We start from the raw sequence: 17,235 nt of genomic DNA on the forward strand, positions 1-17,235 counted from the left end.
ATGGACTATTATTTACATGATAAAAAATTGCAGCATGCTGCTGTACAGAGGGACCTGGGTGTCCTTGTGCAGGAATCACAAGGAGTTGGTTTGCAGGTGCAGCAGGTAATTAAGAAGGCAAATGGAATTTTGTCCTTCATTGCTGGAGGTTTGGAGTTTAAAAACAGCGAGGTTATGTTGCAGCTGTATAAGGTGCTGGTGAGGCCACACCTGGAGTACTGTGTACAGTTTTGGTCTCCTTACTTGAGAAAGGATACACTGGCACTGGATGGGGTGCAGAGGAGATTCACTAGGTTGATTCTGGAGTTGAGAGGGTTGGCTTATGAGGAGAGACTGAGTAGGCTGGGGCTAAAGCTAGGAATTCAAAAGAATGAGGGGAATTCTAATAGAAACATGTAAGGTTATAAAGTGAATAGATAAGATTGAAGCACAGAAGTTGTTTCCTCTGGCAGGTGAAACTAGAACTAGGGGGATGGTTTCAAAATAAAGGGAAGCAGACTTAGGACTGAGTTGAGGAGGAACTTCTTCACACAAAGGTTTGTGAATCTGTGGAATTCCCGGCCCAGTGAAGCAGTTGAGGCTACCTCATTGAATGTTTTTAAGGCAAGGATAGATAAATTTTTGAACAGTAAAGGAATTAAGGGTTATGGTGAGCGGGCGGGTAAGTGGAGCTGAGTCCACAAAAAGATCAGCCATGATCTTATTGAATGGCGGAGCAAGCTCGAGGGGCCAGATGGCCTACTCCTGCTCCTAGTTCTTATGTTCTTATGTTTTTATGAGCACACACACAACCTCAAAATGCTACAAATAAAATGCATAAAAGAAGGATCACAAGAAAATGTGTTTTGGGTTTTCCTGAATCTGGGAGGTTTTGAAACTGGAATGGAATGATAAGAAAACATTACTGTTCCATGTACAAGAATTGAAGAGTGGTTCCATCAGAGCCTGGTGGAGATTTCCGACCATGAGACAATAAACTCCATGGGCTGATTATGCCTTGAGCGTTCTTATGTGTGAAGTCTAGAAAAAACATGTGTTAAAATGAAATCTTTTCCAGCGCACCTCACTGACAGGGCGGCACGGTGGCACAGTGGTTAGCACTGCTGCCTCACAGTGCCAGGGACCCAGGTTTGATTCCCGGCTTGGGTCACAGTCTGTGTGGAGTTTGCACGTTCTCCCCGTGTCTGCGTGGGTTTCCTCCGGGTGCTCCGGTTTCCTCCCACAGTCTGAAAGATGTGCTGGTTAGGGTGCATTGACCTGAACAGGCGCCGGAGTGTGGCGACTCGGGGAATTTCACAGAAACATTATTGCAGTAAGCCTTACCTATGACTAATAAATAAACTTTCATCTGACAACACATTGAGTGTTTACAGGGGCCTTCTAGGGGGAAGTAAAAGGAGAAAGGGACGACGCTAACAGGCCAAGGGATTTCCTTATATATTGGTAATGTCCAACCCAGGATATACAGAGTGGGAGTGAGCTGTTGTGATCTGAAATGTGCTGTGTGAAAAGAATGGTGAAAGCAGATATATAATTGGATGGGAAATCTTTGCAAGGTTTTAAAGAAGGAATGGTGGAAGCAAATTTTATTCAATAGCTCGTTCAAAGAGCCAGCACAGAGATGATGGGCTGAATAGCTTCCAACTGCACCATTCTATAATTCTACAAACACAGGAACAGGAAGAGACTTCCCTCCCTCAAGTCCGTTAAGATCACGCTCGACCTCCATCTTCATTTCATCGACCTGCCTCTGGTCTGCAAGCTGGAACGTTACAGTTGACTGATTATCTCCTGTAATCCACAGTGCCTCCATTTATGAACATCTGGACATACAAACAAGGAGTAGGAGTAGACCATTCGGCCCCTCGAGTCTGCTCTTCCACTTAATACGGTTATGGTTGATCTGACAATGCCCACAAATCGATATCCTACCTCCTTCCCCGCCCCTTAGCCTTCTACTCCCTTGCTTATGGATGAATCTATCCAGCTCTGCCTTAGAAATATTCAAAGACCCCACTTCCACCACCTTTGCAAGAAGAAAATTCCAAAGGTTCACAAACCCCTTGAGAGAAGCCAATTCACCTCATCTCCATTTTCAATGGACGAACTCTTGTAGCAGTGACTCCTGGATATAGGTTCTCTCACAAGAGGAAACATCCTTTCCACATCCACCCTGTCAAAAAGCCCCTTAAGATCTCATGTGTTTCAATCAAGTCACCTCTTGCTCTTCTAAACCTAGGTGTACGCCAAGCCTAGCCTGTTCAAGCTTTCCTATGAGGAAGGTGAGATTAAGAGATTGAATTTGATGATCAACCATGATCAAATTGAATGGTGGAGCAGGCTTGAAGGGGTGAATGGCCTGCTCCTGATTCTATTTTCCATCATTATATGTTTCCTCAGAAAACAACCCACTGTTAGTTTGCTAAACCTTCTTTGAACAACTTCCAATGCATTTATACCCTTCCATAAACAGGGTGACCAATACTGTACACAATACTCTAAATGTAGTCTCACCAGTGCCCCGTAAAACTGAAGCATAATCTCTCTACTTTTGTATTTAATCCCCCTCACAATAAATGTGACCCATTCTATTAGATTTCCCTCATACTTGCTGTGCCTGTATACTAGCCTTTCATGATTCATGCACTAGGACACCCAGATCCCTCTGTATTTCTGGATTAATGGTCTAGTGACAATAAGAACATAAGAAGAACATAAGAAATAGGAGCAGGAGTAGCCCCTCGAGCCTGCCCCGCTATTCAATAAGATCATGGCTGACCTGAAGTGGATCAGTTCCACTTACCCGTCTGATCCCTATAACCCCTAATTCCCTTACCGATCAGGAATCCATCTTTCCGTGATTTAAACATATTCAACGAGGTAGCCTCCACCACTTCAGTGGGCAGAGAATTCCAGAGATTCACCACCCTCTGGGAGAACAAGTTCCTCCTCAACTCTGTCCTAAACTGACCCCCCTTTATTTTGAGGCTGTGCCCTCTAGTTCTAGTTTCCTTTCTAAGTGGAAGGAATCTCTCCTTCTCTACCCTATCCAGCCCCTTCATTATCTTATAGGTCTCTATAAGATCCCCCCTCAGCCTTCTAAATTCCAACGAATACAAACCCAATCTGCTCACTCTCTCCTCATAATCAACACCCCTCATCTCTGGTATCAACCTGGTGAACCTTCTCTGCACTCCCTCCAAGGCCAATATATCCTTCCGCAAATAAGGGCGCAAACAGTAGCACGAGGCCATTGCCTCCCCAATGTGATCAACATTTTAATAATTGTTTAGGAAGGGAATTCTAGCACTGAGGATTTGAGGGTCTGAAGGGCACCAATGGTGGGGTGATTAAAATGGGAGATGCACTGGAGGTTCGAAATAGAGGGATGCAGACATGTCAGATAGTGCTATAAAGGAAGAGGTTGCAATGATGGTGTGCTATAATTGAATCACAGCAGTTGACACTCCAGTGAGGTAACGGGGGAGTGCTGAATTGGCAGAGGTGCTATCTTCTGGATGAGAAAAACAACAGTCCCCGTCTGCGTTCTGAGGTGGATAAGAAAGATCTTGAGACCCTGTACAATAACACGATCCACTCCCCCAGAAAGCTCAGGAAGCTGGAGCTGCTGACTGCATTTATTTCAAGTTATTGAATGGAAAAAGCGTGATTATTTGTTGACGTTTGCTGACAATATCACTGGAGAAGGAGGAGTGGGCACTCTTTCATTTCACCGCAATCTCCAACTCATTTATCACTTCAGCTTTTATCAATTCCACATGTGTGAGGGAAAACATTTCCTTTGATAGCTTGATGTTGTGAAATTAATCATGCCTCAGCACTTTACAGATAATTAATAGCAAGATAGCAAATCCATTAGACTCCTGTGTGTGGGTGTGAGTTGTGTGAGTGTGTGTATGTGAGTGTGTGTCTGAGAATGTGTGTGTGTGTGTGTGTGTGAGTGTGTATGTGAGTGTGAGTGTGTGTGTGTGAGTGTGTGTATGTGAGTGTATGTACATGTGAGTGTGTGTCTGAGAATGTGTGTGTGTGTGTGTGTGTGTGAGTGTGTATGTGAGTGTGAGTGTGTGTGTGTGTGTGAGACTGTGAGTGTATGTGTGTCTGAGAGTGTGTGTGTGTGTGTGAGAGAGTGTGTGTGCTTGTACGTGTGAGTGTGTGTCTGAGAGTGCGAGTGTGTGTGTGTATGAGTGTGTGTACGTGTGTTTGTGTGCGTGTGTGTGAGTGTGTGTGAGTATGTGTGAGCGTGTGTGTATGTAAGTGTGTGTGCACGTGTGCGTGTGTCTGTGTGAGTGTGTGTGTGTGTGTGTGTGTGTGTGTGAGTGTGTGTGTGTGTGTGTGTGTGTGTGTGAATGTGTGTGTGCATGTGTGTGTGTCTGAGCGTGTGCATGTGTGTGTGTGTGCGAGTGTGTGTGTGTCTGAGATTGTGCATGTGTGTGTTTGTGTGTGTGCACGCGGGTGTGTGTGTGTGCGAGTGTGTGTTTGAGTCTGGGTGTGTGTGCATTTGTGTGTTTGAGTGAGTGTGTGTGTGTGTGTGTGTGTGTACCTGTTTAAGAATCAGTTTATGGTGAATGAAGAGTGCTTGCCTTTCATTACTCTTTTTCTCACTGGCTCTGGGTTTTTATGCTGGAACACACAGTGATTCAAGTCCAAACAGCACGTCAGCCCCAAAGGGACCTGGACAAGCGACTGTGTCTCTCCTCAAGGTGTCAGGTCCTCCTCTAGGAATCGGGCCTGAACCCGTAGTATAGGTTAGGGCAGCTGATATTTCAAAATCATATTCAGAAGTAATGGCCGGAAAAGTAAGACAGGATTGAGAGACAGAAAAAACACACATTTTAAATTTATTTCTTTAAATCACCAAGCATGATAAAAATCTGAAAGGGTGAGACTCCACACTTGGTAAAAAGTTTATTTTCAGTGTCAGAGAGGTTGTTTGGCAGTAATTGGGACTGATAATGTCATTAAAATTGTACTTACACGAGAATGACCAGATAACTTTTTCTGGCATGATCAATTGGCATCCAAAGGGTAAGTACCGCATCTTTACACCAAGGTTTGCGTCTCTTGATTAGATACTGTTATAATGAAGCTTTTGGAGCAGTACGGTGGCACAGTGGTTAGCTGCTGCCTCACAGCGCCAGGGACCTGGGTTCGATTCTGGCTTGGGTCACTGTCTGTGCAGAGTTTGCATGCTCTCCCCATGTCTGCCTGGGTTTCCTCTGGGTGCTCTGGTTTCCTCCCGCAGTCCGAAAGATGTGTGGGTTAGGTGCATTGGCCATGCTAAATTCTCTCTCAGTGTACCCAAACAGGCGCTGGAGTGTGGCGACTCGGAGATTTTTACTGTAACTTCATTGCAGTGTTAATGTAAGCCTACTTGTGACACTAATAAATAAACTTTAAGCTTCTGGAGGAACAGGGCATCTCGGAGAGCAACTTCATGATCCCATGTTTATCTGCGCGTGTGCGGCCACCAGAGGTTGCTGTCTGAATTACTCTGTGGTGATGGAAATATCTCACGAGCATTCTCATTGCAAAATCCACACATTCAACCCTGACATTGTGGCCGTGTTTCTCTTTTGGATTGATTGTCTGAGCTCATAAGGAAGGCAGTAAGGAGGAAGTGTTCTGGACTACATCTCAGTTCATTGCTGAGTGGAAGATTAACTATTGCTCCTTCAGGGAAGGACTAACAATCTGATTTTTCTATTTTGTGATCTTGTAGGTAATAAAGTTTGGGAGTCCTGGCCTGCGGACTGGCAATGAACTACCGAGCAAGCAGCGAGTCAGTCCAATGAAGGAACATTGACGGACAATCCCCTGCTCGATCGAGAGTCAGGGCTGTTTGAGCGACTATTGGACCTCCCCAAGCCCCAGCTGGTCACTGAGCTCAATCCAGCAAACCAAAAAAAATCAAATAAATTAAGGAGCGCAGATTGGAAGCGAGATGAGGCGAGACTTTTATTTACATTGCTTTCTGGCGTGCCTTGGCATTGTCCATTGGAGTCAACCTGCCATTGCCAGGAACACCACTGGCTCCCGGGCGTCAACTCGATCTCATCATGGACTTGGTGTCAAAGGTCAAGTGCTTCACAGATCCAAGAGAGGCTGGGTGTGGAATCAGTTCTTTGTAATAGAGGAGTATACAGGTCCAGATCCTGTACTCGTGGGCAGGGTAAGACCTTCTTTCATTCTTTCTCATAGAACATATGAACTAGGTGCTTACATGTCATACATACCTTACATACTTTACATAGGCCATCCAGCCCCTCAGACCTGCTCAAATTCAATAAAATCATGGTGACTCCTTTACCTCAACTCCACCTCCCACAATATCCCCATAAATCTAGCCACCTTATCTGGGACATGCTCACCAATAGGGCACGCACAGCCCTCTGGAGAGTTCCGAAGATTCACAACCCTTACATAGAAATAGAATCCCCACAGCGCAGGAGGAGAGCATTCGGCCCATCGAGCCTGGACCAATAACAATCCCACCCAATCCCCTGTAACCCCACGTATTAACCCTGCTAATCCCCCTGATATGAAGAGACAAGCTAGCATGGTCAATCAACCTAACCCCGGCATGGTAGCACAGTGGTTAGCACTGCTGCCCTACAGCTCCAGGGACCCGGGTTCGATTCCCGGCTTGGATCACTGTCTGTGTGGAGTTTGCACGTTCTCCTCGTGTCTGCGTGGGTTTCCTCCGGGTGCTCCGGTTCCCCCCCCACAGTCCAAAGATATGCGGGTTAGGTTGATTGGCCATGGTAAATTGCCCCTTAGTGTCCTGGGATGTTTATGTTAGAGGGATTAGCAGGGTAAAGAGTGGGACTTCGGCGATAGGGCCTGGGTGGGATTGTGGTCAGTGCAGACTCGATGGGATGAATGGCCTTCTTCTGCACTGTAGGGTTTTGATGATTCTATGGACTGTGGGAGGAAACCGGAGCACCCAGAGGAAACCCATGTAGACACGGCGAGAGTGTGCAAACTCCACCCAGACAGTGACCCAATGCTGGATTCGAACCCGGGTCCCTGACGCTATGAGGCAGCAGTGCTAACCTCTATGCTACCGTGCTGCCCTTTGAGTGAATAAACTTCTCCTCATCTCAGTCCTAAATGGTTAATCACTTTTTTGGAGACTGTGTTCTGGATGATCTAACAAGGGGAGATATCCTCACAGCATTTACCCTGTCGAACCATTGCAGAATTTTATAATTTTCCGACTAGCTCTCATTCTTCTAAGTTCCAAACAGAGGACCCATTGGACGAGCAATTAGGCTTGTAAGCTCCTTCTCCCCCGAGGCAGCAATGTGGAGAGTTCATCCTGGTGGATTCACCCAAGACTCTGAGGCCCGATGCCCTGTGCTTGCATCATTTGTTTCTCTTGTTCAATGCCCTGCCCCACTCTCACAGCTCTCTCCCTTCAATCCCCCACCTCACATAGCCTACCCTCCCCCCTACCTTCCAAATCACACCTCCGTTCCCCACTCTCATGTTGGGGTCATGTCAACTCCAAGTGTCAAAATGGGTTCGCAATGGGAAAATGTCTAGGAAACAATGTTCGAAGGAATATAGACAGAAACTCCTCAACCTCTCCTCAAAGGACAAACGCCTCGCCCTAGGAATCAGTCGAGTGAACCTTTTTTGCTCTCCATCTAAGGCTAGTATACCCTTCCTTTTATCAATTTGATTTGATTTGATTTATCATTGTCACATGTATTAGTTATATAGTGAAAAGTATTGTTTCTTGAGTGCTTTATTGACAAAGCATACCGTTCATAGAGAAGGAAAGGAGAGAATGCAGAATGTAGTGTTACAGTCATAGCTAGGGTGTAGCGAAAGGTCAACTTAATGCAAGGTAAGTCCATTCTAAAGCCTGACAGCAGCAGGGAAGAAGCTGTTCTTAAGTCGGTCGGTAGATGACCTCAGACATTTGTACCTTTTCCCGCTCCTGAGATAAAGACACTAAACCTGTACACCACACTCCAGGTTGGGTCCATCCAGACCCAACATAATTGTAGTAAGACCGATGTGCTCTTACACTCCAATCCTTTTGTATTAAAGAGTGGACCATTTGCCTTCCTCATTGCTCGTTATTCCTACGTGTTAACATTCTGTACATGTTTCATGGCTCGATATGAATGCAAACATTTCCCAGTCTCAGAATTTACAAAAACACTCTCCTCTTGTATTTTCCTACCAAAGTGAATAACTTCACATTTCTCTACGTTATATTGACATTTTTCCCTCTGCGTTTAACCTCTCAAAATCCATTTTCAGCCTCTTTGTGTGAGCCTCACAAAGTCCACCAGCAATCTTGGACATGACACTTGATCTCCTCACCTAAGTCATTGATATGAACTGTAAGTTGCTGAGATGCTGATCTGCGGATTGCAGAATGCCAACCTGAAAATGACCCAATCATTCCTACACTCTCTTTCTTCTATCCATTAACCATTCTTAATCCATGTTACCTCCATTCCTATGAGCACCAATTTTCTTTCACCGTCTCTGGTGTGGCACCTTATTGAATGTTTTTGGATATCCAGATGGACATATGAACAGACAGGGAATAGAGGGATGCAGGCGGTTGGTCTAAATAGGACAACGTGATTGGTGCAGCTTGGGGGGCCAAAGGGCCTGTTGTTATGCTGTACTGTTCTTTGTTCTTTGTTTTTCTTTGGAAAATCCCACTAAACTACATCCATTGGTTCCCTCTTGTCGACCCGCTAGCTACAACTTCAAAAAACTCCTGCAGATTTGTCAAATATGATTTCCCTGCCATAAATCCATGCTGGTTCTACCAAAGCATATCGTGATTTTCTAAGTGCCCTGTTAGCAGGTGCCTAATAAAAAATTGAAGCAGTTTCCAGATCACTGCTATCACATCTTATTTTCCCTCCTCCTCCTTCCAGGAACAGTGATGGGAGCTTCAAATCTTAGGAATATGAGAGCAGGAGGAGGCCATTCAGCCCCTCATGTCTGTTCCATCATCCAATTAGATTATGACTGATCTACCTGCCTTTGATCTGCATCCCTTAAAATGGAACAGAAATCTCAGCTTAGAAGTTGTCTGTTGCCCACCCAGCTCAACAGCTTGTTGTGTGGACAGGTGTAAAGTTGCTTAAAGTTTATTTATTAGTCACAAGTAGGCTTACATTCACACTGCAATGAAGTTACTGTGAAAATCCCCTAATCGCCACACTCGGCGCCTGTTCGGGTACACTGAGAGAGAATTGAGCACGGCCAATGCACCTAACCTGTACATCTTTGGACTGTGGGAGGAAACCGGTGCACCCGGAGGAAACCCACGCAGACACGGGGAGAACATGCAGACTCCACACAGACAGTGACCCAAGCCGGGATCCACACAATGTGAAGAACTGCTTCCTGATGTTGCCCTTAGATGGCCAGGCTCTAATTTTAAGGTCCTGTCCCCTTGTTTCCGTCCCGTTAGATAAACTAATTTCTCTCTGCCTATGCCCTTTGATCACCTCAAACATCTCAGTTCGATCAACCTTTAATCTAATACACTCAAGGGAATACAAGGTTATTGCGACACATCGTTGGCAAATCATTGTCTCCAAACTCAATTTCTTCTCCAGTGAGTCACTAGTCAAGAGGACTGAAAATTGACGAGGGAGATTTTTCCAAGTTTATCAGTGTCAAAACCAGGGAAAGGAGTAAAACGGTTCCTGGCCCTAATCAGATTTGAGAAAGTGAACTCATTCATATTGCTTCAACACAACCAATGATGGATAGGAAAAGAACCAGCATGTCCCACAATGACTGCCATACCTTGTCCATGTCCATTCCCAATTCCACCCAAAAAACCACGTGCTTTCCCAGGAGAAACAAGAAAACAGTTAATTACTGTTTTTTTCTCACTATTTATTTAAAAACCCCATATATTAGAACAAACCAAAGAGAAAATGTTCTGATTTGCTCGTGGCATGAAATTTCACTGCACCTGCTCCTTTCCCCTCCACCTGCTCCCCCTGCCACGTTACTGCCCCTGGAATGCATAGAGGAAAATCTACCCTGTCCAGACATGCGGGCTTTATTCACTTAAAGGTGATAGATGGTCTGCAAAGTAAGGACATCTGTCCAGTATGCGCTCATAATTGGCAAAGCTCAGTATCCAAGAGCACAGTGCCCGATAAACAACCTACTCTAAATTTGTTTTAAGTTTACATGAGAACATAAGAACTAGGAGCAGGATTAGACCATCTGGCCCCTCGAGCCTGCTCCGCCATTCATTAAGATCATGGCTGATCTTTTTGTGGACTCAGCTCCACTTACCCGCCCGCTCACCATAACCCTTAATTCCTTGCCTTAAAAACATTCAATGAGGTAGCCTCAACTGCTTCACTGGGCAGGGAAATTCCACAAGTTTTATTTATTAGTCACAAGTAGGCTTACATTAACACTGTAATGAAGTTACTGTGAAAAGTCGCCACACTCCGGCGCCTGTTTGGGAACACTGAGGGAGAATTTATCCTGGCCAATGCACCTAACCAGCGTGTCTTTTGGACTGTGGGAGGAAACCGGAGCACCCGGAGGAAACCCACGCAGACATGGAGAGAATGTGTAAACTTTGCATAGACAATGACCCAAGCCAGGAATTGAACTAGGGTCCCTGGTGCTATGAGACAGCAGGGCTGACCACTCTGCCACAAACCTGTGTCTGCCTCAAGAGTCTTCAGAGAACAGTGACGGGAGAATTTGAGTCTTGAGTTCTCTTACCAGAGGCACCATACTCGTAACCTTTCTCTCCACCAGAACAATCATGTCCATTGCAGGGTTTAGTCAATTCCCCTTCACCCCACCCCACACCCATACAGTATAAATATCACCCAATCTTCAGCTCTAACAAAGGGTCATCCAGACTCGAAACGTTGGCTCTATTCTCTCTCGACAGACACCGTCAGACCTGCTGAGATTTTCCAGCATTTTCTGTTTTTGATTCGGATTTCAGCACCCGCAGTAATTTGCTTTTATATTATTAATACAGCAGGCTGTAGTAGCTTCATCCCAGCCCAGAAAGTACTTACGTTTCTGTGTCGCAGCCTTGGGGACATTGCGAAGCACTTTACAGCCAATGAAGTATTTTTGAAGTGTAGTCACTGCTGTGATGTAGCGAACACGGCAGCCACATTGTGTGCAGCAAGCTCCTGCAAACAGCAAAATGATAATCTGTTTGGGTACCATTGGTTGAAGAATAAATATTGGCTGGAATTTTACCATCCCGTCCGTCACGGGAATTGGAGCGGGCAAGGGTGGGGGTTTGGGGGGTGGGGGGGTGGGGGTGAAGGGGGGAGGTGGCAGAATGTAGAAAGTTCCGTTGATCTCGGGCAGGATTTTATAGTTTTGGGATGAGTGAGGCAGTAAAATTCCACTTCCTGAGTGGAATTCTACCGGCATGTCCGCCCGAGGTTCGTGTGATCCTGCCCGAGGCCAAAGGAGGATACTGTTCTCCGAGCCTCGTCCGCCCCCAGAATCGGAGCAGGCATGCCGGTAAAATTCCGGCCACTGTCTCTCCTTGAAGATGATCTCACAGCATTGTTTGCCTTTGCCTGAGAGGGCAGGCAAGGCCTTGGTTTCTCGTCCCATGTGAAGAGCTACACCTCTCACATTGCAGCACCACCTCAGTCACGGCGCTGGTGTTCAAGTTCTTTGGAGCGGGACTTGAAACCCTAACCTTCTGACTCAGAGATGAGATTGCTGCCTACACTACCTGCGCCACTGCACATTCACACCACCCCCTAGAAACCCATCGCCCCTGCTCCGTCTCATCAGTATTTTTCCACTAACGCCTTCTTAAATGTCATGATGTGTTTGGCTTGTACAGGTGGCCTGGAATTTCATATTCTGATAACGCTCTGCTGGGAAACAAGAACTCTGCCTTTACACTTTCAGTGCTGATGTTACTTTTCAAACTGTTTAATAGCTCATTTAAAACAGTGAGAAATTGAATCACAGACTCTAATGTGCGTTAACTATTCACACGCTTGTGCTTCACACTGTTAGAGTCATAGAGTCATAGAGATTTACAGCATGGGAACAGGCCCTTCGGCCCAACTTGTCCATGCTGCCCCTTTTTTTAACCCCTAAGCTAGTCACAATTGTCCATGTTTGGCCCATATCCCTCTTTACTCATCTTACCCATGTAACTGTCTAAACACTTTTTAAAGACAAAATTGAACCGCCTCTATTACTACCTCGGGCAGCTTGTTCCAGACACTCATCATCCTCTGTGTGAAAAAAATGCCCCTCTGGACCCTTTTGTATCTCTCTTCTCTCACCTTTAACCTATGCCTTCTAGTTTTAGACTCCCCTACCTTTGGGAAAAGATATTGACTATCTAGCTGATCTATGCCCCTCATTATTTTATAGACCTCTATAAGATCACCCTTCAACCTTTTACGCTCCAGAGAAAAAAGTCCCAGTCTATCCAGCCTCTCCTTATAACTCAAACCATCAAGTCCCGGTAGCATCCTAGTAAATCTCTTCTGCACTCTTTCTAGTTTAATAATATCTTTTCTATAATAGGGTGACCAGAACTGTAGACGGTATTCCAAGTGTTGTTTGAAGAGTGTTTTCTCTGTATCTCAATGGGGAGCAAAACACAAAATGGTGAAAGATTTGTCAGCCCTGCTTTAGGTGGTGAGGATGGGGAGAGGGTTAGGATTTTTGACCTGTCCCTCCCTTTTCTGTTGGAGGTGGGCAACATGCAGGTTTGCTCCTCCTGTCTGTTATTGTTCAGGTCAGAAACTCCAGAGTTTTCTATGGAGCCCGCCTGGATCACAAATGTTGCATCTTGAATTTGACTCGGATAAGCATGTGATGTTTCACTTCAGGTATGATTCCAATGACCCTTTTATCAAACAGAGTTTATTCAAGAATATAGTTAACACGTATAGTAAGAAAACTAGCAAGAACATTTTTATCAATTACAAACAAGAAACAAACAATCATGCTGATGTATAGCCCTTAACAAAGACATCTACAATGTTCCAATCAAACCAATCCATTGACAAAAGACCCTTTTCACAGGTTTAACGCAGCACAGACTAATGATCACGAGATACTGGAAATTGAGTCCTTTGGTTGAAGTCTGTGGATATCTGGATTCACTCCGAACAGTTTGTACACAAGACAGCTTCCCAAAGCACCAGAGAGACACAGGTCCAGTCCCCAACAACAGAAGATTTTCCCCCTTCAGGAAAACAAGATCTTGTTTTCAGCTAACCAACAGAATTTTCAAAACAACAGGGGGAGAGGGAAAACATTTCTTTTTAGCTTGCTGTCCCTTCTAAAACTAAAAACTCAAACCTGCAGCTCCAAACTGAAAATGAAAGAAAAAAACTGTCCAAAAACACACATGACCGTCCTCCTAACAATGCACGATCGTAAAACTAATCCCAGAATAAACACAAACGACCCCATTTAAGCCACTTAATATGCAATAAGAGAACTTATCATAGTCAGCCTGGCAACATAATGACATCACTGAAGCTGTGAGAGCTGCAGAAATCATGTTTTTAAAAAACCTTTCTTAAAGGTACACTAACGTCACACAGCACATTACCCTGGTTGCAGCATGAGGGCCAAGTGGGTTCCTTGCTGTTGATTTGCATCTGCGTTAAGAATGGGGCTGATCAGTATTGCAGTTAGAGCATGGCGCACAGCCAGTCTGCACTTCTTAAAGGCAGGCTTTCCCTTTTTAAGGGAAGCCACACTAAATGTTGGTGCTGGAATTTGGAACATGAAAAATAGAAGACCAGTCCAGTGAGGGGGCGATGAGTGTGATGCTCGGGGCCTTATTGCTGGGGGTGGACAGGAGGCGAAATTGTTAAGACTCAGGCCAGAAACTCCAAGGTGTTTTATGAAGTTAGCCGAGACCCTCAATTTTACATTTGGTTTTGACATTAGGGTGAGCATAAGGTGTATTACGACAGGTATGATTCAAGGGATCCAATAGGAAGCTTTAATCAAACAAAGTTTGTTAAAGAACGCAGTTAGATTATAACAGAAAGACTTAGCATAACTTTTAGCAATTACAAGACTTAAACATGACCCAGTATAACTCCTAACAGCTAGCTATCTCTGTTGTTCCAAGTTAAACATCGTCCCACAGACATACACCTTACTTCAGACTTGCCACAGAAGCAAGTATGCTCACGTGATGCTGGGCTTTCAGCTTTTTAACACCGGCTGTGAATTGGCCCTTTGAATGTTGTTTTAATTCTCTGAGGCTTCCCAATCCCAAAACTTTCCAAAAACCCGTGAAGGGACAGAGCAAGACACTGCCTTCTTCCTTCAGTTTCTGGCAGCAACTGAAACAAAACTAAAAACTTGGAATGCTCCGTAAAAGAAAAGCTGTCCTCCGGCATATCATCTGACATGTCAATCAAGCTCCACCCACCAATCCCAAAGGACACTAAAAACCACAGGACCCTGCAGTAGTTCAGATTAAAATCAGCACGATGTCCATTATACTGCTTCAGTAACAATTAGAGGACACCAGCTGCAGACAACACGGTGCCAACAAAATCCTGCAGAGAAACATGATTAAAATACATTTCTTAAAGGCACAGTACCGTCACAAAATGCCATGGTTCCTCAAGAGGCCAGGAGACCTCAAAGACCTCCCTCAGAAGGGATTGGGAGCCTGTCTAGTCCTGTTAGAATTTTATAAGCTACTATGAGATTCCCTCCCCCCTCATTCTTCTGAGCTCCAGCAAATACAATCCTGTCATTTGCAGAATTATGTGCAAATCCGATGTCTGGATCTGTGTGGTCCAAACCAAGCATTGTGGCATCATATCAGCTGGTCGGGCTGAGTGATGTTGGGACAATGGGGTCTCTCACAACCTGCTGTTGCATATCCAGGGTACCTATATGGCCATCTTTCTCAATCTGGGTCACCAGGTTGGCATGCTGGAAGAGGCAGGTGGCACAGTCGGCAATGGGAAAATGGAGCAAGGCTTTGGTGGGGCTACCTGTCGTGATACTACGAGGATGAACTTTGTGGCCAAGGATTGTCTGGAGATTATGTATGTAAAAAAATTTTGCGTGTCAGCTACGTATCTCACCAGCTTTTTCAGATGCACCATAGAAAGCATCCTTTCCGGGTGTATCACAGCTTGGTATGGCTCCTGCTCTGCCCGAGACCGCAAGAAACGACAAGGGGTTGTGAACGAAGCCCAATCCATCACGCAAACCAGCCTCCCATCCATTGACTCTGTCTACACTTCCCGCTGCCTTGGCAAAGCAGCCAGCATAAATAAGGACCCCACGCACCCCGGACATTCTCTCTTCTACCTTCTTCCGTCGGGAAAAAGATACAAAAGTCTGAGGTCACGTACCAACCGACTCAAGAACAGTTTCTTCCCTGCTGCTGTCAGTCTTTTGAATGGACTTACCTTGCACTATGTTGTGCTTCCTCGATACCCTAGCTATGACTGTAACACTACATTCTGCACTCTCTCTTTTCCTTCTCTATGAATGGTATGCTTTGTATAGCATGCAAGAAATAATGCTTTTCACTGAATACTAATGCATGTGACAATAATAAATCAAATCAAATCAAATCAGTGGAGCTCCCCAGTTGAAACCAAAGATCCTATGATTTCACTGTCCACTGTGATGAGTGGATTAATGCAGATTCTGTAGCAAGCCCATGCTCATCAGGGGAAGAGTGATGGAGATAGAGGTATGTGTGTGTGTATTGTGTGTGCAGTGTGCATGGAGATCTAGGGGATTGTGTTGTCCTGTGTGGACTTTCTAAGCTCAATCAGGTCTCGGTCTGCCACTTAGGTAGTTTCCATCATGTTTGAAGAAAGTAACTAATTATTCCATGTTGGTCAACAGTTTCACTAAGTTTAGAAGAGGTTGCAGAGATAGGGAGGGGTGAGGCCCACTGAGGGGTTGAAAACAAGGATAAGAATTTTAATTTTGAGGCGTTGCTTGGTGGGGTGCGACTGTGGGCCAGTGAGTACGGGGTGATGGATGAACAGAATGCATGTTCGTGGGAGCAGACACATGGATGACCGAAGGTGCACAGTAGGTAGAAGATCGGTGGCTAGCCAGGGCATTGGAATGATTCAACCGAGTGGTTATCAAAAGTTTGGACGAAGCAACAGTGAATGATAATTTAGTCTGTAGTTATTGACTAGAATACAGCAAGTTCAACTTCAAGGAGCACCAGCGGACTATTATCATAGAATCCTACAGTGCAGAAGGAAGCCATTTGGCCCATTGAGTCTGCACCGACCACAATCCCACCCAGGTCCTATCCGCATAACCCCATGCATTTACCCTAGCTAGTCCCGCTGACACTAAGGGGCAATTTAGTACGGCCAATGCACCTAACCCGCACATCATTAAACAGTGGGAGGAAACTGGAGCACCCGGAGGAAACCCACGCAGACATGGGGAGAATTGTTAACACGGGATTCTTAACACCCATCTGATCCACAAGGACAGACTAGAACATCAAGTTTAGCATCTGAAGGTTGAGGCTTCCAACAATGCAGCACACCTTCAGCTCTGCACTGGAATTAGCGGCTGAGATTCACATGTTCAAGTCCTGGAGGGAGACATGGACTCTTAACACTAACATACAGGCTTACTGACTGACCATAGGCGACACCATAGAAACACCAAAAATCTCTCAAAAAACCTGAGGCCAGGGGAAAAAAGATGATTTAGTAAGATTTAAGAACAGCAGTATCGCAGTCAGCCCGGTGAGTGTGTTCCACCATCCAGTTCCATCATGGGTGATTCGTATTTCAACCCCCATTGATGTATCTTTACCCCGTGCCCATCTCGCTGGGGTGAGATCGTAAAATCCCGCCTGAGGCCAACGTAGATTTCCATTCTGCGAGCCTTGCTCGCCCCGATTCCAGGGCGGGCGAAACGGTAAAATTCCAGCCGATGTCTCTTGATATTTCTACCACATAAAATCCAGCCATTTTGAAAGCTCCTATTTTCTTTCAGCGTCCAACCTTTTGGGGGAGGGAGTTTCAGATTCCCACTTGGCCCTGTGTGAAAAAGTGCCTCCTGATTTCCCTCCTGAACCCAGTCCGAATTTTAAGATTACACCCCCTGAAAAAGTTAACACTGCTGCCTCACAGCACCAGGGACCAGGGTTCGATTCCCGGCTTGGGTCACTGTCTGTGTGGAATCTGCACGTTCTCCCCGTGTCTGCGTGGC

General features: G+C 45.4%; 1 protein-coding gene across 3 annotated transcripts in view; it reads left to right on the forward strand.

The window, feature by feature from the left end:
* Positions 1-17,235, forward strand: part of cdh11 (cadherin 11, type 2, OB-cadherin (osteoblast)) — a 217,308-nt gene that overhangs the window by 111,774 nt on the left and 88,299 nt on the right. For all 3 annotated transcript variants that reach the window (XM_078210541.1, XM_078210543.1, XM_078210542.1), the window contains exon 2: positions 5,741-6,190. In XM_078210541.1, the coding sequence (XP_078066667.1) occupies positions 5,963-6,190 (228 nt within the window). In that variant the 5' untranslated portion in view covers positions 5,741-5,962. The remainder of the gene's footprint in view (positions 1-5,740; positions 6,191-17,235) is intronic.

This window comes from Mustelus asterias, chromosome 4, assembly GCF_964213995.1.
Source record: "Mustelus asterias chromosome 4, sMusAst1.hap1.1, whole genome shotgun sequence".
Lineage (NCBI taxonomy): Eukaryota > Metazoa > Chordata > Chondrichthyes > Carcharhiniformes > Triakidae > Mustelus > Mustelus asterias.